This window comes from Erinaceus europaeus, chromosome 15 (genome assembly GCF_950295315.1).
Source record: "Erinaceus europaeus chromosome 15, mEriEur2.1, whole genome shotgun sequence".
Classification (NCBI taxonomy): domain Eukaryota; kingdom Metazoa; phylum Chordata; class Mammalia; order Eulipotyphla; family Erinaceidae; genus Erinaceus; species Erinaceus europaeus.
Window position 1 is genome coordinate 19029911 of NC_080176.1, and position 21160 is coordinate 19051070.

Sequence of the window (21160 nt, forward strand, 5' to 3'; positions counted from 1 at the left end):
CTCTGACTTAACGGTGCTGGGGGAAGGAGGAGGGAGTTGGACCTAGGAGCGCAGTCTCAGACAGGAAAGCTTTTTGCATAACCAGTATAATATCTCCCTGGCCACCCCTTTCATTAACTAATTAACTAATGAATATTTTTTTTTAAGTAGAGAATTATAAAAACGGCAGCCAGAGAGTGATGATGATAATGGTAGTGTACCCGGGTCCTTGTGCACTTAACCAGGCGCACCACCACCCAGGCCCATAATTTACTATTGGTTATTGTCAATTTGTGAATTCCTGAAAAAAAATTAAATAACCCGGTTCAAGCCCTTGACTCTCCACCTGCAGGGGGGTCGCTTCACAAGTGGTGAAGCAGGGCTGCAGATGTCTTTCCCCGTCTTCCCGTCCTCTCTCGATTTCTCTGTCCTATCCAAAAATGACAGCAATAACGGCAATAATAACTACAACAACGATAAACAACAAGGGCAACAAAGGGGGGGGGCATTATTATATTCAAGGTGTTGTAGCCGGAGAAAACATTCAGAAACATGTAAGTATCTGGAGGAGGAGAGCATGTCATCAAGATGCACTTTGGAACACTGGGGCCCTCTCCTGTCTCTGGTCACCTGTTGAGCCCAGAGTCCACAATGACTTGGAGCAGCACGTGTTTCCTTGCCGGCTTCCTTGTTTCACCTGGGGCCAGCAAGATAGATCACTTGGATAATGTACTTGCTCTGGTTCTCTCTCTTCCTCTCTAAATATTCGAAAAAGACAATCTATGAGTGACTTTTCCCCAGCAGAGACTGTCCTTGAGTAAACACTTGAAGGGGATCCCCAAAGTGTGCGAGGGCTGCTTTAGTAGACTCTTGTGTCTAGAGGAGCCGCATCTCTGTGGGACTGAAGAGAGAGAAGCCAGAAAGAAAAAACCCGGTAGCTGAACGGACTGCAGCAAAGGAACTCAGAGTTGAGCTTGGTCCTGTGAGAACCGGAAGTCTCACAAAGTGGCTTCAGACCTCAGGCAGCTCTTCAGGATTCTGCTGCTTTCTTCTTCTTTAATAAAATTTCCATTCATTTATTTACTTATTTATTCGTTTATTAGAGACAGAAACTGAAAAGGGAAGAAGAAATAGAGGAGGAGACAGACACCTGCAAACCCTGCTTCACCACTCCTGAAGCTTTCCCCCTGCAGGTGGGGACCAGAGGTTTGAACCCAGGTCCTTGTGCACTGTGATGTGAGTGCTTAGCCAGGTACACTACCACCCGGCCCCAATTCTGCCTCTTTCTCCAAAAGGACCACCCCTCTGTGTCCACTTACCTCCGCTCATTTCCAAACACAGACTTTCTAAAATTTATTTATTTATTTATTTAGCAGAGTGCTGCTCGGCTCTGGCATAATCTGGTGGTGCTGGGGTTTGAACCTGGGTCTTTGGAGTCTCGGGCATGAAAGTCTTTTGTACAAACCATTCTGTTCTCTCCATGCTCCAAACACAGACTTTTATTTTCCTTAAATGTCTACTCTCCTTCTGTAACCTCTAAATGGTGCGGACCTAGTCTCTCTCCTTTAGAAGAAAACTCCAATCACCTCCTGTAAGCATTGTCAGCCACACTCTTGGAAAATATTTGGAAAGTAGCGGAAATAGACCGGGGGGTCCTGCCCCTTAAAAACAGCAACAGGCTCCGTAAGCCCTACTCCAAGTCGCCGCCACCCGCGCCGCTGACCCGCAGCGCGGTGGGTCCAGCGGTGCGCCTCCATGCCATACTTGCGCTTGAAGCTTCTCCCGCACTCGGGGCAGGAGAAAGGCCGGCTATCGGAGTGGATGTGCCGGTGACTCAAGAGGAGGGAGCAGTAGGTGAAGCGCAGGCCGCAGTCGGGGCAGGAGTAGGGCTTCTCCCCGGTGTGGGAGCGCCGGTGGATGACCAGCAGGGAGGCCTGGGCAAAGCGGAGGCCGCAGTGGGTGCAGCTGTAGGGCTTCTCCCCTGTGTGCTTGCGCTGGTGCACCGCCAGCAGGCAGGGGTAAGAGAAGCGGCGCTTGCAGAAGGGACACGGGTGAGGCTTCTCCCCGGTGCGGGGGCGCTGGTGGGTGGCCAGGGAGCCCCGCTGGCGGAAGCAGGAGTAGGGTTTTTCACCACTGTGGACTCGCAGGTGCCGCAGCAGGTAGCGGCGTTGGGAGAAACGGGCCGGGCACTGGTCACAGGAGAAAGGCCGTTCCCCGGAGTGGATCTGCTGGTGCCTGGCGAGGACCGAGGGGTAGCTGAAGGTGCGACCACAGTCCGGGCAGGTGTAGGGGGGTCTCCGGCTAGTGGTACCCTTCTGCCGAGCCTTCCCACGGGTGGCTTGGTGACGGGAGCTAGGTGGCCTCTGGGGTGACAGCCACTTCTTGAGAGACACACCCTTACGTTTCAGCTCTTTCTGCTTCGGCTTCCTGGTTGGCCTTCCCTTCTCTTCACCCACATTCCTGGATCCTGAGAGAGGACAGAAACAAGTCTTGAACCTTAGTAGCATGCTTATGGTCTGTCTTGGGAAGCAGTAGGATTGGCTCCCGGGGAATGAGACTCAGTAACTGGGAACTCAGAGACCCATGGCGAGCAGGAATAAAAGCAAACAGGTGGCCAGAGAGGTGGGATAATATATGAGTGATATATGAGTACCGCTCAGCTCTGGCTCTTGGCAGTGCCGGGGACTGAACCTGGGATGTTGGCCCCTCAGGCATCAGTCCTTTAGCATAAGCATTATGCTGTCTTCCCACCCCGTTTTCTTTTTTATTTTTATTTATTTATTGGATAGAGATGGTCAGAAATGGAGAGGAAGGGGAGATAGAGGGAGAGAGACAGAGAAGACACCTGCAGCCCTGCTTCACCACTCGCAAAGCTTTCCCCTACAGGTGGGGACCAGGGGCTTGAACCCAGGGTTCTTGTGCACTGTAATATGTGCGCTCAGCCAGGTGCAGCACCACCCAGCCCCTTCCCCAACCCATTTCCTTTTACAGCAAACATCATCGTCTGGGGACAGCTCTGACATCTACAGCTAAATGGAGAAGTTGACCACATCAAACCCCTAGACTATCTGTCACACAGTGAATGTGACAATCTTCTCAGGGCTTACAATTCTGAACCTGTTTCTAATCTCTTTGCAAAATAGCTATATATTTAGAAACTTCTTTTATTTGAAAGGACAGAAAATTTGAGAGGGGTAGGGAGATAGCATAATGGTTATGCAAACAGACTCTCATGCCTGAGGCTCCAGCGTCCTGTAAGCCACAGTTAAGCAGTGCCCTGGTACAAACCAAAACAAAAACAAGTCATCCCAGAGTAGTGAAGCCTCAATGATAACTCAAAACAACAACAACAAAACAAAACAAAAAACAGAACAACAAAGCATCATGTTGTAATCTGAATAATGCAGACCCTAAAAGAATCTTTTTGTCTTCATTTTTATCACACAACAGAAATCAGTTGCAGCAGTGCAGATATCAGAATGGCTCAAGTGCTGGGCTTACAAGCATGAGGCCCTAAGATTGATGCCTGGAATTGCATTATACTAGAATGAGTTTCCAGTGAGCTCTCCTTCCTCTATTATTCAGTAAAATAAATCTTTAAAAAATTATTATTATGGGCAGGGGAGACAACAGAGTGGTTATACAAAGACAATGCACAAGGACCCGGGTTGGAACCCCCAGTCCCCACCTGCAGAGAGACAACTTTGTGAGTGGTGAAGCAGGGCTGCAGGTGTCTCTTTCTCTCTCTATCTCCCCCTACCCTCTCGATTTTTGGCTGTCTCTCTCCAATAAAGAAAGATTTAGGAAAAAACAAAAAACTATGGTCTATGGTGATTATCTTTGGGAGGGGAGGTGGCGATACAGAACTCTGGTGGTAGGTGTGGTGTGGAACTACATGTTGCAATCTTACAATCTTGTAACCTACTATTAATCACAAGCAAAAACAAAAAAACCTAAAAAATAAACTGAGGTGTTTGCAGTCCGATTCGGTGGTGCTGCAAATCCCAACTCAGCTGCTGGTACTTCGCAGTACTTGGGCGCCTTTCTGCAGGGGAGGCGCAGGGCGACCGGGCTCCGGAGGGCGGTGCTGAGAGTCCAGGTGGCGGGCAGGCGGCTCTCAGAGTGCAAAGTACCTGCTCCTTCCCCCTCGTCTCTGGCGTCGGCTGCTCGGCTCTCCCTCTCGGGCTCGTGGGCCTCGGGGCTCCACGCCTCCATCTCGCCTTCCAACCAGGAGATAAAAGCGGGTTTGGGGCCTGAAAGTCCTGCGGAGGGAAAAGAGTGGCGCCGCTGAGACCCCAGAGGTGCCTTCCCGGGACCCACTCGCCTCTGGGGACACTGGTCGCGCCTTCCCCCGGGGGAAGGGTCCTCACCGAGCGCGCCCAGGAGCCCGCAGGTCTCCCGCATCACGTCCCGGTACAAGGCCTTCTGCGCCGGCCGCAGACACCCCCACTCCTCCCGGGAGAAGCTCACGGACACGTCCGCGAAGCTCAGCGCCTCTGAGCGGCTCCCCCTCCTGCTTCCCGGCCCGCCCAGCCCGGAGCCATCCGCCCGGACGCGGGCCAGAGGCGGAGCCATAGAAGCTCCCTGAGTGCTTCTCAAAGAAAGACGCTTCCAGGATTTTGTGCAAACGCTACGGTTTTTCCCCGGGGGAAAAAAAAATGCCTTAAAGGACCCGTAGTCCTTGCTCTTAACTAAGATGGCGCCCCCCCGGCCTCAACGGCCCTTAACTCGCCTTTCCACCCTTACTACCCAGAGAGCACCGCGAGGGAGGTTGGGCCCTGCAGCGGAACAAGCCTCAGGGAGACGTGCACTGATTGGATAGTGTTGGGAGTGGGGAAGGAAGGGCTACTGTGATTGGCCTTTGGGGAGCGGCAGCTTTGAAAGGCTGACTGCGGAGACCTGGTCTGCGCCGGGAAGGGCAGCGCAGTCTGTCTTGGTTCGCTTTTTGCGACAGCTTCGTCCTACGTGAGAGGTTCTGACGGGTTGAAAGTATTACTTTCTGCTACTTACATGGGCCTTCCTACGGGCAGGCCCGATATCGGGGCTTGGAGGTGAGTAAAAGGTGAGGGGCGAGGAAGAGGAGGCGCATCTGAAGGTGGCGGAGCCCAGGGCGGTCAGGTCTGTCCCGGCTCGGGGGGCTCCCGCTTCCCGCCCAGCACTGACGAGGTCTGTCCTCGCTGTCACACATGGCTCCCCTTTTACAGACGCTAAAGTCGAGGGACAGTTAAAACAATAGATGAAGTGGTCCGGGAGGTGGCGCAGCGACTAAGCACTAGACTCTCAAACATGAGGTTCTGAGTTCGATCCCCGGCAGCACATGTACCAGAGTGGTGGCTGTTTCTTTCTCTTTCTGCCTATCTCTCTCATGAATAAATAAATTCTTAAAAGAAAAAAAACAAAACAGATGAAGTGATCCGGGGCGACAAGATAGGGAGTTCAAAGTCCCCTTGTGGCCTCTAGGCTCTGCTGTTAGGGCGAAGTTTGAAGCCCAAGAAGGACTCGCTGCCCGGTCGCCACGGAAAGCCAAGCCTGTCACCTTCTAATAGGAAGGGAAAGATTGTTGCAGCACAGAACGCAAAGGGAGCAGGAGCCTTGTGCAGATCTACCTCCCGTTTCCTACTCTTGGGTCATCATGTGGCCAGTCCTGTCCTTTTGGGGTCCTGTTTCCAGCACTTAGTGAATGCAAGTGATAGTGTCCCAGGAGGTGGCACAGCGGATATAGCGTTGAACTGTAAGTAAAATATAAATAAGTAAATAAATCTGGGCCCTGTGCATGCCACACTTGCTTAAGCATCAGGCATGAGAGTATCTTTGCATAACTATTATGCTGTTTCTCCTGCTTCTTCCAACCCCCTTGTTTGTTTTTAACACAGATTTGAGCATGACTATCGGTTGATGATGTGTACATTCTGAATAAGGAGTTCTTGAAACCATAAAGCTAAAATAGAGTTTAAAATTTTTTATTAAGAGAGAACCAGAGTATCACTCTGGCACATGCAATACCAGGGATCGAACTCAGGATTTCATGCTTTATCCACTGCACCACCACTCTTTGTTCATTAAATTTGTTTTGTTTTGTTTTTCCCTTTTGTTGCCCTTGTTTATTGTTGTTGTAGTTATTCATGTCGTTGTTGTTGGATAGGAGAGAAATGGAGAGAGGAGGGGAAGACAAAGACACCTGCAGACCTGTTTCACCACTTGTGAAGCAACCTCCCCTACAGGAGGGGGGGCTCAAGCAGCATCCTTATACCTTATGCCTTTCCTTGCGCTTTGCACCATGTGCGCTTAACCCGCTGGGCTACCGCTGGCCCCCCTTTGTTCATTTTTGTTGTTTTTAAATACTTATTTTCCCTTTTGTTGCCCTTGTTTGTTGTAATTATTATTGCTGTTATTGATGTCGTTGTTAGATAGGACAGAGAGAAATGGAGAGAAGAGGGGAAGACAGAGAGGAGAGACAGACACCGGTAGACCTGCTCACCGCCTGTGAAGCGACTCCCCTGCGGTTGCGAAGCTGGGGGCTTGAACCAAGAACCTTCTGCTAGTCCTTGTGCTTTGTGCCACGTGCACTTAACTCGCTGCGCTACCGCCCAACTCCCCATTTTTGTTGTTTTTACCAGGTTACTACTCAACTCTGGTTTAGGGGGAGTAGTGCTGAGGATTGAACTTGAGACCTTTCATGCCTCAGGCATGGAAATCTTTTTGCCTAACCATTGTGCTATGTCCCCAGCCATATGTGTGTGTGTGTTTTTAAACAAGAGCATTGTTAAGCTTTGGCTTATTGTAGTAAGGGGAGGGGTTGAACCTGAAACTACAAACCTCAAGCATAAAAGCCTTTTTTTTAATTTAATTTTTTTTCAGATTTTATTTATTAAAGAGAAAGATAGGAGGAGAGAGAAATAACCAGACATCACTCTGGTACATGTGCTACTGGGGATTGAACTCGGGAACCTCAGTAGATAAAGCTCCAATGCTTTATTTACTGCGCCACCTCCTGGACCACAAGCATAAAATCCTTTTTCATAACCATTATGCTATGTCCTCTGCACCCTCCCCTACATCCTTTAAAATTTTTGTTTGTTGGTTGGTTAGAGACAGAAATTGAGAGGGAAGGAGGAGACAGAAAGGAAGACAGATAGACACATGCAGGGCTACTTCATCACTTGTTAAGTTACCCCCTGCAGGTGGGGATTGGGGGCTTGAACCTGGCTCTTTACGAATTGTAACATATGCGCTCAGCCAGGTGCACCACCACCCATCCCTCTCTCTTTGAAATTTTTATTGATCAAAGAGAAGGATCCAGAGTATCACTCTGGCATATGATGCCAGGGATCAAACTTGGGACCTCATGATTGAGAGACCCAGGCTGTATCCACTGCACCACCTCTGGGGTCCCATGAAATGAATTTTTTTGACCAGCACAGCACTCATCTCTGGCTGTAGCTGTGCCGGAGATCCAGATAGGGATGACTCACATGCAACTAAGTCTTGTGTGCTACTACTGTGTTGTCTCTCCAGTCCTGGGCAAAGTCCCTGAAAGAGCATAAGGAAGTGGAAGTCCATGCACAGTTATGTTCACGAGCCTTATATATGAGGAAAGAAGCTGAGGAGGGGTAGAGAGGGAGCAAGAAAGAGACACCTGCAGCACTGCTTCACTGCTCATGAAGCTTCTCTTCCTTGTAGATGTGGACTGGGGGCTGGAACTCAGACCCTTGAGTGTCCTCAACCCAGTTTGCCATTGCCCAACCCCTCTCCTTCCTTTTTATTTTGACTGGACATAGGGAAAATGAGGAGGGAGGGCGACAGAGAGGGAGAGAGAAAAAAATACCTGGAGCACTGCTCTACCATTTAGGAAGATTCCCCATTGCAGGTGGGGAGCAGGGGCTTGAACCCAGGTCGCTGCACATGGTGAGGTGTGTGCTTAACTGTGTGTGCCATCACCCAGTCCCCAGTTTTTACCCTTTATAAACAGTCATGTCACGGGTGGAGGGTAGATAGCATAATGGTTATGCAAACAGACTCTCATGCCTGAGGCTCCAGAGTCCCAGGTTCAATCTCCCATACCACCATAAGCCAGAGCTGAACAGTGCTCTGGTAAAAAAAAGGAAAAAAAAAAAAGTCATTTCAACAGGGAACAGAACTCATTCATCAGCCTTTTTTTTTTTTTTTTAAGATGTAATTTATTTATGAGAAAGACAGGAGGAGAGAGAAATAACCAGACATCACTCTGGCACATGTGCTGCTGGGGATCGAACTCGGACCTCATGCTTGAGAGTCCAAAGCTTTATCAATGCGCCATCTCCCGGACTACCATCAGCCATTTTAATGATAACCAAATCAATATGCCCCCTGCCTGGAGGCTGTGTATCATCCAAGCAGAAGCAATTACAATGAACTTGCAAAATATCAGAAGAGAGGTCAGTACAGTACAAAAGCTGTGCTTCCTGGCCATTCCCCCACTCTGGGGCTGAGCTCAGAGTTAGAGGAAGAGGCAACAGAGGAAGACGGACCCACTATAGTTGTGGGGAGATAAACTAGGTTGTTGAGAAATTCCATATTGGTGCAGCTACCTGGGGTGAAGTGCCCAGCCTTGTTCATCAGTAACGTTTTACTGAGAGCCTACTGGGGTGGGCAGCAGAGACCCAGCAGAGATTAAGACACACTGTTGTCACTGTGCCCCAGAGCGCCTGTCGGGGAGGGAGGCAGCACCCAATTTGATGACTAAAGTGTATTGGGTTATCTAACTTGCTGCCCTCCTGGAATGGAACCTCGCTGTCTGGAAACATAATGACTGAGGACCCATGGGAGGGTCTGTGCTGAAATAGCCTCATTTTGGTGAGAACCAGGTGGAGAGTAGTCAGAATTTCTCTGCGCACAGCAAAGCCAGTCCTGTTTTTTTACTTCTTGCTGCTAGACCCCAGTTCCTCTGCTTTTCCTTAAATAAATCTTATCCCAAAGCCCACTGTACTTATGCCCCCAACTTAAGTCAATTTTCTAAACACAAAGTGCAGATACATCGATATTGTGAAAAAACAAGCTGGGTGCTGGTACACCTGGTCACGTACACAGATTACCATGCAAAAGGACCCGAGTTCGAGCCCCCATTCTCCACCTGTGGGACTATGTTTCATGAGCAGTGAGGCATGTCTGCAGGTGTTTTTCTCTCTCGCTTTCTATCTCTCCCTCCTCTCACAATTTCTCTCTGTCCTATGCAATAAAAAAAAAAAAAAAAGGCTGAGGAGACAGAATAATGGTTATGCAAAAAAGATGTTCACGCTTGAGGCACCACAGGCTTCAGGTTCAATCCCCAGTACCACCGTAAGCCAGAACTGAGCAGTGCTCTGGTAGATAGCAGAGCCTGCTTGCCTGTTTCTTTCATAAAAAATAGATATTTGGGGGGGGGTCGGTGGTAGCGCAGCAGGATAAGTGCACGTGGCGCAAAGCACAAGGACAGGCAGAGGGATCCCGGTTCGAGCCCCCGGCTACCCACCTGCAGTGGGAGTCACTTCACAGGCAGTGAAGCAGATCTGCAGGTGTCTGTCTTTCTCTCCCCCATCTCCCCTCCTATCTGGATTTCTCTCTGTCCTATCCAGCAACAGCAGCAATGAAAACAAGGGCAATAAAGCGGGGGAAAAAAAATGGCCTCCAGGGGCAGTGGATTCATGGTGCAGGCACCGAGCCCAGCAATAACCCTGGAGGCAAATAAAATAAAATAAAATGAATATTTAAAAAAATTGTATCTCATGCTATTAAAAAAAAAACAAACAGCATAATGGTTATGCAAAAGACTGTCATGCCTGAAGCTCCAAGGTCTCCGGTTCAATACCCCATACCACAAGCCAGAGCTGAGCAGTGCCCTGGTCTCTTCCCTCTCCTTAAAATATAGGGAGATAGCATAGTGGTTATACAAAAAGACTTAAAAAATATTTATTCCCTTTTGATGCCCTTGTTTTTATTGTTGTAGTTATTGATGTTGTCATTGTTGGATAGGACAGAGAGAATGGAGAGAGGAGGAGAAGACAGAGAGGTGAGAGAAAGATAGACACCTGCAGACCTGCTTCACCACCTGTGAAGCGACTCCCTCTGTGAAGGTGGGGAGCCAGGGGCTCGAACCAGGATCCTTATGTCGGTCCTTATGCTTCGTACTACGTGTGCTTAACCTGCTATGCTATGCCGGACCCCCACAAAAAGACTTTCATAACTAAGGCTCTGAGTTTCCATGTTCAGTCTCCGGCACTGCCATAAGCCAGAGCTGAGCAATGCTTTAGTAAAAACAAAAACAAACAAAAAAAAAAACAACCCTTGGGCTATTAGGTGCTGGGCCAGTAAAATAACTCACTTGATAGCACACGGCTCTGTAGTGTGATGAACCCAGGTTCAAGTTCAGCCTCCACCACATTGAAAAAGTCAGCCCAGAGATGATAAAATAAAAAAGGTATTAGATGTCTGCAACTCAATAGCCCTGGTACAGTGCCACCACCCCACCTGCCCCAATCCACTGCATTCTAAAACTGTTAAAACCAGTACAGATCAGGGAAGTGTGCAGTGTAGACTGCGGGGAGGGGGCTTACTTCTGAAAAGCCAAAACCTGCTTGAAAAAGATCCAATGTAAGAACTGAAACCGTCTTGGGAGAGGAGAGAGAGCAGAAAGGTTCTGCAAAAAGCCTCTCATGCCTGAGGCTTCAAAACCCCAGGTTCAATCCCCTGTACCACCACAAGCCAGAGATAAGCAGTGCTCTGATCTCCCTCCCTCCTTCTCTCACTCATTAAAATATTTCTCTAAATAAAAAAATAAAAAGAAGCTGTCTTAAAGGAATGATTGGCCAAATTCATGCCATTGAAGTGCATACAGGACAAAAAAGTGGTGACCAGGCTGTCTGCAGGGCTGCCTGTGGAAGAAGTGTTAGATTAACCACGGCCTGGGCACAGCTTCCAAAGGAAGAGAAAGTGACACTTAACAGCCTTCTATAGACCACAGCTGTCCCACATATAATGGCCTGCCTTGAGGTAGTGAGCTCCTTGTGAAGGGAGACTTGGTTTTCTTTATTCTTTAATTCTTTTTTCTTTATTTTCCCCAAGCCTTACCTCTAGCCAACCAGGGGAGGTTTGAAAGCCTGGGAAGAAGACCATTTGGTAGAAGTGTTGTGAAACAGCTATTGACCCAGGTTCATTCAGAACCTGGGGTGGGCAAGATGCAGGGTGGTGGGAGACCCCCCACCTTGAAGGGTCTGCTGGGGTTCCTGCATGCACAGACCCGGGGAGAACAGATGCCCTTCCACGCTCCTAGGAGAGCGCTCACCCTGACAGCCAGTCCCTTTAGGACATGGAGTGTTGCTTGGAGATGTCACCTGCCCTGATGGGGAAGGCAGCCAGGGTGGCAGACGACTATGTCCTGCAGTCCCAGGCGGTTTCTCCATCTCTCTGGGCTTCTCCATGAAATGAGCGTGAAGGGAGACCATCCTCCTCACTCTACAGGGCGCTGCCCTTCTGGCGGGGCGCCCCCACGGCTGCGGCTCTGGGGGGTGCAGCTCGGGGCCCGGAAGCTGCACTTGTGGACCGCCAGTGACCACCGCTGGCGGAAGCAGCGGCCACAGTCGAGGCAGGGAAAGGGCTTCTCCCCGGTGTGCAAGAGCTGGTGCTGGGCCAGGTGGCTCCACTGGGCGAAGCGCTTGGCGCACAGGTCGCAGGCATAGGGCCGCTCGCCCGAGTGCACACGCCGGTGGCTGGCCAGCAGCGATGGGTAGGCGAAGCGGCGGCCGCAGTCCTCGCAGGCGTGCAGCTTCTCCTCGGTGTGCGTGCTGCGGTGGATGGCCAGCGAGCCGCTGCGCCGAAAGGCCCGGCCGCAGTCGGGGCAGGGGTAGGGCTTCTCCCCGGTGTGCAGGAGCTGGTGCTGCAGCAGCGTGCTGCGTTGGGAGAAGCGGGCCTCGCAGTGCTCGCAGGCGTACGGCCGTTCCCCGGAGTGCACCCGCCGGTGGCTCACCAGACGGGAGGACGAGGAGAAGCGGCGCTCGCAGTCCGGGCATGGGTAGGGCTTCTCGCCGGTGTGGATGCGCTGGTGGATGACCAGGGCGGTACGCTGGCGGAAGCGGCGGCTGCATTCGGGGCACGTGTAGGGCTTCTCCCCGGTGTGTGTGCGCTGGTGGATGGCCAGCAGCGAGGGGTAGGCGAAGCGCCGCCCGCAGCTGGGGCACTGGTGCGGCTTCTCGCCCGTGTGTGTGGTCCGGTGGTTGGCCAGGGAGCGGCTCCGGCGGAAGCAGCGGCCGCAGTCGGGGCAGTGGTAGGGCTTCTCGCCCGTGTGGATGACCTGGTGCTGGGAGAGGTTCTTGCGCTGGGAGAAGCGCTTGCCGCACTGGTCGCAGACATAGGGGCACTCGCCCGAGTGGGCCCGCCGGTGGCTCACCAGCAGGGATGGGTAGGAAAAGCGGCGTCCACAGTCTGGACAAGGGTAAGGCTTCTTCAGGTTCTGGGCACACTTGTGGCTCTGCAGAGCAGGGTGGTCAGGGAAGGTACAGCCGCAGTCGGGGCAGATGGGGCCCCCGGACGTCTGCCTGGGGAGGATTCGGGGTTTGCTGGGCCGCCTTCCTCGCTTTCCCTTTCGGGGTGCTTCCTTAGGTGGGAATACGTCCTTCTCTCCATCCTTCATTTTGGCTCTGCTTTCTGTAGGGACACAGGAGGAATGAGGGTGACTGAAGCTGGTGTGTTAGCTACAAGACAAAGACCAGTTCCTGTCTTCAGTGTCAAACGTGCCTGAGGCTCCAAAGTCCCAGGTTCAACCCCAGAGCTGAGCATTCTGGTCTCTCACTCACTTAAAAAAAAGTGTCAGTGACAGAGCAACATGTGCCCTACTATTACAAGAATATGGAGGGAGTTACAGGAGATTATAACCCAGCTTGGAGGAAGGAAGGTTTCTTGAAGTTAAGCTGACTTTAATAATTCCAAGACTGGGGGAATCGGGTGGTAGTGCAGCAGGTTAAGCACACATGGCGCAAAGTGCAAGGACAGACATAAGGATCCCGGTTCGAGCCCCCTGGCTCTCCACCTGCAGGGGAGTCACTTCACAGGCGGTGAAGCCGGTCTGCAGGTGTCTATCTTTCTCTCCCCCCCTCTCCATTTCTCTCTGTCCTATCCAACAACGAAGACATCAATAACAGCAACAATAAAAACAACAAGGGCAACAAAAGGGAAAATAAATAAATATAATTAAAAAAAATTTAAGAAAAATTCCAAGAGTGGGGGCCGGAAGGTGGCGCACTGGGTTAAGTGCACATAGTACAAAACACCAGGACAGGCACAAGGATCACGGTTGGAGCCACCAGCTCCTGGCCTGCAGGAGGGTCATCTCACAAGTAATGAAGCAGGTCTGTAGATGTCTATCTTTCTCTCTCCCTCTTTACCCTCCCCTAAATTTCTCTCTGTCCTATCCAATAATAATAATAAAATTAAAATAGCCACCAGGAGAAGTGGATTCGTAGTGAAGCTGAGCCCCAGCAATAACCCTGGAGGCAAAATAAAATAAAAATTCCAAGAGTTTTTGTTGTATTTCACTAAAGTAAAGGACTGACGGGTGGGGTTCAGGTCCTGGTGCATGATGGTGGAGGAGGACCTAGGCTGGGGGGGGGGATATTTTGCAGAAAACTGAGAAATTTTACAGATGTACCTAACTATAACTATTGACTGTAAATCATTAATCCTCCCAATAAAAAAAAAGCCCAAGATTTGGGGGAGGTATGGGGAAATAACTCACTTGGATAGTGTGTGACCCAGGTTTAAGCCTGGCCCCACTGCACTGAAGGAGGTTTCAGTGGTGTGGTCTTTTTTTTTATTATTTTTTTAAAAACTTATTTATTTGTTCCCTTTTGTTGCCCTTGTTGTAGTTATTATTGATGTTGTTGAATAGGACAGAGAGAAGTGGACAGAGAGGGGAAGAGAAAGACACCTGCAGACCTGCTTCACTGCTTGTGAAGCGACTCCCCTGCAGGTGGGAAGCCGGAGGCTGGAACCAGGATTATGTTGGTCCTTGCGCTTTGCGCCACCTGCACTTAACCCGTTGTGCTACTGCCTGACTCCCTTTATTTTTTAAGATTTTATTTATTTATTCATGAACAAGACAGGAGGTGAGAGAGAAAGAGCCAAACATCACTCTAGTACGTATGCCACCAGGGATTGAACTCAGGCCTCACGCTCTAGAGTCCCTTGCTTTATCCACTGCACCACCTCCTGGACCATGGTGTGGTCTTTTTTACTTTGCCTCTGCCTAAGACTAAAGAAAAAACCCAAGATTTTGAAGAAGGGTGTATAAAGTAGGTAGTGGAGGGTCCCAGGTTCAATCCTCCGCACCACCATCAACCAGAGCTGAGCAGTGCTCTGGGAAAAAAAATGAACAAATTAGGGCCTGGGTGGTGGTGCACCTGGCAGAGCGCACATGTTACAATGCGCACGGACAAAGGTTAGAGCTCCCAGACCCCACCTGCAGGAGGAAAGCTTTTTGAGTGGTGAAGCAGTATTGCAGGTGTCTCTCTTCCTCTTTATCACCCCCTTCCCTCTCAATTTATTTATTTATTTTTAATATTTATTCCCTTTTGTTACCCTTGTTTTATTGTTGTTATTGATGTCATTGTTATTGGATAGGATGGAGAGAGGAGGGGAAGATAAAGAGGGGGAGAGACAACTGCAGATCTGCTTCGCCACCTGTGAATCCACTCCCCTACAGGTGGGGAGCCGGGGCTTCAACTGGGATCCTTATGTGGGTCCTTGTGCTTTGTGCCGCCTGTGCTTAACTCGCTGCGCTACCACCCGACTCCCCCCTCTCGATTTCTGACTGTCTCTATCCAATAAGTAAATAGGTAATTTATAAAACCTTAAAAGGGAATCGGGCAGTAGTGCAATGGGTTAAGTGCACATGGCGCGAAGCCCAAGAACCGGTGTTAAGGATCCTGGTTCGAGCCCCCAACTCCCCACCTGCAGGGGAGTCGCTTCACAGGAGGTGAAGCAGGTCTGAAGGTGTCTATCTTTCTCTCCCCTCTCTGTCTTCTCCTCCTCTCTTCATTTCTCTTTGTCCTGTCCAACAACAACGATATCAGTAACTACAACAATAAAGCAAGGGCTACAAAAGAGAATAAATTTTAAAAACTTTAAAAATGAAGAGAAAGAAAAGAATGGGTGGCATTTATGAGTTCTCAGGCATATATATATATATCTCCAAGTCAAACAGGGCTACTGCCAGGGTAGGCTGTGAGCTTTCTCATCAGCACAGTCCAGGTTCAACCCCTGAAAGTGTTATGGGGGGATGGGGTCTAGTATGCACGTGTCACAATGTGTAAAGACCCAGGTTTAAGCCCCTGATTCCCATCTGCAGAAGGAAAAGTTTCACAAGTGGTGAGGCAGTGCTACAGGGGTCTCCTATCTCCCTTCCCCCTCTTAATGTCTATCTGTCTCTATCCAATAAAAAATAGTAATAATATATACTTTTTTTTTTTTTTGCTACCAGGGTTATCACTGGGGTTCAATGCCAGCACTATAAATCCACTGCTCCCGGTAGCTATTTTTTCCTTTTTCCTTTTTTTTTTTTAAAGATTATTTATTTATTTATTTTAAATATTTATTCATTTTCTTTTTGTTGTCCTTGTTTTATTGTTGTACTTATTATTGTTGTTGTTATTGATGTCTTCGTTGTTGGGTAGGACAGAGAGAAATGGAGAGAGGAGGGGATACAGAGAATGAGAGAGGAAGATAGACACCTGCAGACCTGCTTTACCGCCTGTGAAGCAATTTCCCTGCAGGTGGGGAGCCGGGGGCTTGAACCGGGATCCTTATGCCTGTCCTTGTGCTTTGCGCCACCTGCGCTTAACCACTGTGCTACCGCCCAACTCCCTCCTTTTTCCTTTTTATTTCTATTATACTTGATAGGATAGAGAGAAATTAAGAGGGGGGGGAGATGGAGGAGACAGAGAAACATCCGGGGATCGGGAGGTAGCACAGCAGGTTAAGCGCACACGGCACAAAGCGCAAGGACGGGTGTAGGAATCCTGGTTGGAGCCCCCGGCTCCCCCACCTGCAGGGGAGGGTCACTTCAGAGGTGGTAAAGCAGGTCTGCAGGTGTCTGTCTTTTCTCTCCCCCTCTGTCTTCCCCTCCTCTCTCCATTTCTCTCTGTCCTATCCAATAATGAACGACATCAACAACAACAATAACCACAACAAGGCTACAACAACAAGGGCAACAAAAGGGGGGGGGGAATGGCCTCCAGGAGCAGTGGATTCATGGTGCAGGCACCGAGCCCTAGCAATAAACTTGGAGGCAAAAAAAAAAAAAAAAAGTAACATTTACAGCCCTGCTTCACCACTTGTGAAGCTTCCTCCCTACAGTTGGGGAGTGGGGGGCTTGAACTCGAATCCATATAAATAATAATATATGCGCTTGTTAAGCGCAGGTGGTGCAAAGCCCAAGGACTGGTGTAAGATCCCGGTTCGAGCAACCAGCTTCCCACCTGCAGGGGAGTCGCTTCACAGGTGGTGAAGCAGGTCTGCAGGTGTCTATCTTTCTCTCCTCCTCTCTGTCTTCCCCTCTCTCCATTTCTCTCTGTCCTATCCCACAACAACGAAAACAATGGCAACAATAGTAATAACTACTACAACAAAACAACAAGGGCAACAAAAGGGAATAAATAAATATTTAAAAATTATAATATATGCACTTAACCACTACAGCCCGACCCACAATAAAATAATAATAAAATTGTTATGGAGACCTTAAAGCCCTTTGGGAGGGCTTTCACTTGCAGGGAGAAAACTTCATGAGTGGTAGAGCAAGGCTACAGGTGTCTCTCACTATCTCTGCCCTCTCAATGTCTGTCTCTATTCAAAATAAATAAGTAAATAATATTTTAAAATGGGGGGGCTAGGCAGTGGCACACCTGGCTAAGTGCCCATATTACCTAACACAAGGACCTGGTTTCAAGCCCCTGCTCCCCACCTGCTGGGGGGATGCTTCACAAGCAGTGAAGGAGGTCTTCAGGTGTCTATCTCCCATCTCTCAATTTCTATCTAATAAAAACTAGAAAGAGAAAAAAAAAAGAAAAAGGGAGTCGGGCTGTAGCACAGCGGGTTAAGCGCAGGTGGCGCTAAGCACAAGGACCCGCATAAGGATCCTGGTTCAAGCCCTGGCTCCCCACCTGCAGGGGTGTCGCTTCACAAGCGGTGAAACAGGTCTGCAGGTGTCTATCTTTCTCTCCCTCTCTGTCTTCCCCCTCCCCTCTCCATTTCTCTCTGTCCTGTCCAACAACAATGACAACAATAAAACAACAAGGGCAACAAAAGGGAATAAATAAATAAATATAAATATTAAAAATATATTTATAAAAAAAAATGGCTGCTGAGAGTGATGGATCCCGTAGTGTCAGCACTGAGCCTGAGTAATAGCTCTGGTGGTAAAATGTTAATTAAGTGCTTAATTAAAAGAAAATAAAGTTATGGTGGGGAGCCCAGTAGGGCCACACCTGGTTGAGTACACACATCACGTAGTGGAAGAACCTGGGTTCATGTCCCCAGTCCCCACCTGCAGGGAGGAAGTGTCACAAGTGGTGAGACAGTGCAAGTGTTATGGTGCCCAAGGAAGCTCCAGTGCTGTTTGTGGTGTCTCCCTCTGTCTAGCTCTGAATTGAAAACAGTTTCTAGACAGTCATTAAGAGTTTAATCCCAGTACCACCACAAACAAGTTAGGGGCCAGGTGGTACCACACCTAATATACCATTACCAAGTACAAGAACTCAGGTTCAAGCCCCAAGTCTCACCTGCAGTGAGACTTCATGAGAGATGGAACAGTGCTGCAGATGTCTCTTTCTCATCTTCCCTTTCCCTCTTTACTTATTTATTGGCTAGAGACAGCCAGAAGTTGAGAGGGGAAGGGGAGCTAGAAAGGGAGAGAGACATCTGCAGCACTGCTTCACGGCTTGCAAAGCTTTTCCCCTGCAGATGAAGACTGGGGGCTTGAACCCAGCTCCTTGTGCATTGTAACGTGTGCTCAACCAGGTATGCCACCGCCCAGCCCCCCACCCCCCAGTTTCTCTGTTTCTATCTAATAAATAAAATATTTTAGAAAGAATAATTTTTTTAAAAGGTAGGGCAGGGGTAGATAGCATAATGGTTCTGCCAAGAGACTCATGCCTGAGGCTCCAAAGTCCCAGGTTCAATGCACCACCATAAACCTGAGCAGTGCTCTAGTAATAAAATAATAATAATAATAATAATAATAATAGAAGAGATCTGGGGTGGGATCTGGAACCTCTATCTTTACCAGGAACCCACAAAATCAAAGTATACCTTAGAGGCACATTTGACAGCCTGCCTTAGCCAAAACTAAAAGGCAGTAAACAATGAAATTGCATTGATGATATCTGAATCTTAAATGTAGTTCTGGCCTTGAAGAATCTGGCACAGAAACTCCTGTTCCATCTGCCTCCCATGGGTGAATCTGGGGCTTTTCCAGCTGATTGATATCAGTCTGACCTTTGCTTCATCTGGAGGAAAGTCCAGAATGTCCTACACAGGTCAAGGTCATCCCACCAGAAAGAACCTACCAGAAGCCCCAGACCCCAGGCTATTTTCCTACAAGATCTCTTTGTAGGGTCTCTTAGTCACAGCCCAATTCAAAGGAGGCTGGGGGCAGGGGTCCCAGAAATATAGAAAAGCAGCTTTTTTTCCCCACTTTTGTTGGCCTTATTTTTTATAGTTGTTGTAGTTATTATTGTTGTTGTTATTGATGTCATTGTTAGATAGGGGAGAGAGAAATGGAAGAGAAGAGGTGAAGACGGGGAGAGACAGAGACACCTGCAGGCCTGCTTCACCGCCTGTGAAGCGACTCCCCTGCAGGTGGGGAGCCAGGGCCTCGAACCGGGATCCTTAAGTAGGTCCTTGCTCTTTGTGCTACCTGCGCTTAACCCGCTGCACTACCGCCCAGCTCTGAGAAAAGCAGCTTTTAAAAAAAATGTGGCACTCTCATGGATCCCAGTTTGAGGCCCTAACTCCCCCGTGCAGGGGGTCACTTCACAAGCAGTGAAGCAGGTCTTCAGGTGTCTATCTTTCTCGCTCCCTCTCTGTCTTCCCCTCCTCTCTCAATCTGTGTCCTATCCAATAAAATTTTTAAAAAATGGAAAAAATGGCCTCCAGGAGCAGTGCATTCATTGTGCAGGCACCAAACCCCAGTGATAACCCTGGAGGCAAAATAATAATAAATGTGGAACTACGGAATGAAGTGAGGGACTCACGTACGTAATACTGGTGAGTGGCCCCAGTTTTTCAGTCCATATCTTTATGGAGAGATGAGAGGGGAAGAAAGACCCAAGAGGGAGGAAGGGGGGAGGCACCGAAGCACTGCTCCACTGTCCCTGGGTGCGCCCTCCTCTGGTGCTGTCCATGGTGCTCCCCATACGGTGCTGAGATAAGGACTTCTAGCACTCAACAGTCCTCCGCTATTATCGCTCAGCCAAAAGGTAGATTCCTTTTTTTCTTTTCTTTTTTTCTCTATCTTTACTGGGACTTCACAGTGCTAAGCAACATTTTCAGACAACGGATGGAGGGAAAGACATCACAGCACCAAAGCTTCCCCCAGTACGATGAGTGCTGAGTTCAAACCTGGGCTACACAATGGCTTAAGCAGGCTCCCTCCCAACTGAACTATCTTGCCAACTCCCATGGCTTTTTGAAAACTCACGGCATCACTCAGAACAGCGGACCGCAGGTCCTGGAAGTGACATGTGCGTCTCTGTGTCATGGGGCGGACCTCCCCACCCGCAGACCTTGTGAAAATCAGCCCAGTAAATGAAGTTCTACTGTTAGGGGTGTATCCCTGGCCACTAGAACTCTAGGCTGAGTCATGAGAGGTTGTGTGTCCGTCCAGGACATTTTTCACTCACTCGTTTGGACCGTTAACCCCTTTGGACATTCCTGCGGATCCAGGGCAGCCAGTTCCCAGTCATCAGTATTTCGTTCCAGCCAGGAGATGAGGGCTGGTTTGGGACCAGCGCATCCTGGGGAAGGAGAACCAGTCAGAGGCTGGGCTCAGTGACGAGGCGCTGGGCGACCATCTACCCGGTGGCATCTCCTGCCAAGCCGCACCCCCCCAGCGGGGGACCCCCGGCTCCTTGCCCCCCCACCCCTCCCCCGCTTCTCCATCCCTTCGGCCCCGCGGAGGCGCGTCGGGCTGGGCCTCACCGAGCGCGCCCAGGTGGCCGTAGGTCTCCCGCATCACGTCCCGGTACAGGGCCCTCTGCGCCGGCCGCAGACACCCCCACTCCTCCGCGGAGAAGTACACGGCCACGTCGGCGAACCTCACCGCCCGCGGCCGCCTGCTCCTTCTCCGGCCGGATCCGGCCTCTCCTGGCCCCCGCGTGGGGAGCGGAGCCGCAGGCGGCGCCATTGGACCGGAGAAAGCGGTGCCGCGGCCTTGGGAGGTGAGAGCCTCCGCGGGACCCGGGCAGAGCGAGTCAGGGGAGGCCCGCAGGGAGTCGGAATCGGCCGCCCGCGGGGCTAACGGAAACCTTCGGCGCTAGTCTGGCAACTCCTGCCCGAACTTGGGTGCCAGACACCGGAAGATGCCTTGGGGGAAAATGGCGGCGCCGCTACTGCGCCGCCTTTGCCTGGAACACAGGCAGCGTCCAGCTATCGATTTTATTGACTCGAGCGCCATGCCGGCTTCCTAACCCACTTGCCCTCAAGTGTGATGGCGCTGCGACTGGGCTTCACGCCTTCTTTCGCTCCCCCAGCGCGGGCGCTCATTGGGCGGCGGCCGAAGATCGAGCGTTCTAATTGGATGCTCGCGAAAGCGGCCTGTTTGAACGAAGCCAACGGGAACGTGAGGGCAGGAAGCTGGAGCCCGGGCGGCTGGGGGCCCAGGAGCTCGGTGCGGAAGACGCGACCCGAGTCTGAGGGTAACTGGCTCCTCTCTCTGGCGGGCGCAGTCTGGCAGGGAGAGCTACGGATTTGAGGGACAGAGCCACTGTAGCCAAGTCGGGGTTTCTGTGCCTGGCTTCCTCAAAGGCGCCTCCGCTGCGACAGTGGTTGTCTTCGTTGTTGCCCTTTGTGACAGGTCTTCTGCTAGCGTCCGCGGTGCGGTGCGCAGGAGCTGCGCTGATACCTGTCACCTGTCATCGGTGCCCGAGGTGTACGCGGGAGTGCGTGACGCCGGGGAACT

At 50.4% G+C, this 21160-nt stretch overlaps 2 protein-coding genes across 2 annotated transcripts; both read right to left on the reverse strand.

Annotated features, from left to right (window-relative positions):
- Positions 1–1326: 1326 nt before the first annotated feature.
- ZNF785 (zinc finger protein 785) lies at positions 1327–4705 on the reverse strand. Its single transcript, XM_007536169.3, has 3 exons — positions 4350–4705; positions 4113–4241; positions 1327–2446 (listed from the first exon to the last, which is right to left on the reverse strand). The coding sequence occupies exons 1-3, from the start codon at positions 4552–4554 to the stop codon at positions 1581–1583; spliced, it is 1200 nt and encodes a 399-aa protein (XP_007536231.1). The 5' UTR covers positions 4555–4705; the 3' UTR covers positions 1327–1580.
- A 6339-nt stretch (positions 4706–11044) lies between these two features.
- Positions 11045–20775, reverse strand: ZNF689 (zinc finger protein 689). Its single transcript, XM_007536145.3, has 3 exons — positions 20182–20775; positions 19884–19997; positions 11045–12633 (listed from the first exon to the last, which is right to left on the reverse strand). The coding sequence occupies exons 1-3, from the start codon at positions 20384–20386 to the stop codon at positions 11441–11443; spliced, it is 1512 nt and encodes a 503-aa protein (XP_007536207.2). The 5' UTR covers positions 20387–20775; the 3' UTR covers positions 11045–11440.
- Between the last annotated feature and the right edge of the window lie 385 nt (positions 20776–21160).

What these genes read in the sequence shown, in the direction of transcription:
- ZNF689 (XM_007536145.3), bottom strand. Translation starts at nt 20,386, where the DNA reads ATGGCGCCGCCTGCGGCTCCGCTCCCCACGCGGGGGCCAGGAGAGGCC. An exon ending in CGGCCACCTGGGCGCGCTCG is followed by an intron (nt 19,998 to 20,181) that starts GTGAGGCCCAGC and finishes CTCCTTCCCCAG; the next exon opens with GATGCGCTGGTCCCAAACCA. An exon ending in GGGGTTAACGGTCCAAACGA is followed by an intron (nt 12,634 to 19,883) that starts GTGAGTGAAAAA and finishes GTGTCCCTACAG; the next exon opens with AAAGCAGAGCCAAAATGAAG.
- ZNF785 (XM_007536169.3), bottom strand. Translation starts at nt 4,554, where the DNA reads ATGGCTCCGCCTCTGGCCCGCGTCCGGGCGGATGGCTCCGGGCTGGGC. An exon ending in CGGGCTCCTGGGCGCGCTCG is followed by an intron (nt 4,242 to 4,349) that starts GTGAGGACCCTT and finishes TTCCCTCCGCAG; the next exon opens with GACTTTCAGGCCCCAAACCC. An exon ending in AGACGAGGGGGAAGGAGCAG is followed by an intron (nt 2,447 to 4,112) that starts GTACTTTGCACT and finishes GTCCTCTCTCAG; the next exon opens with GATCCAGGAATGTGGGTGAA.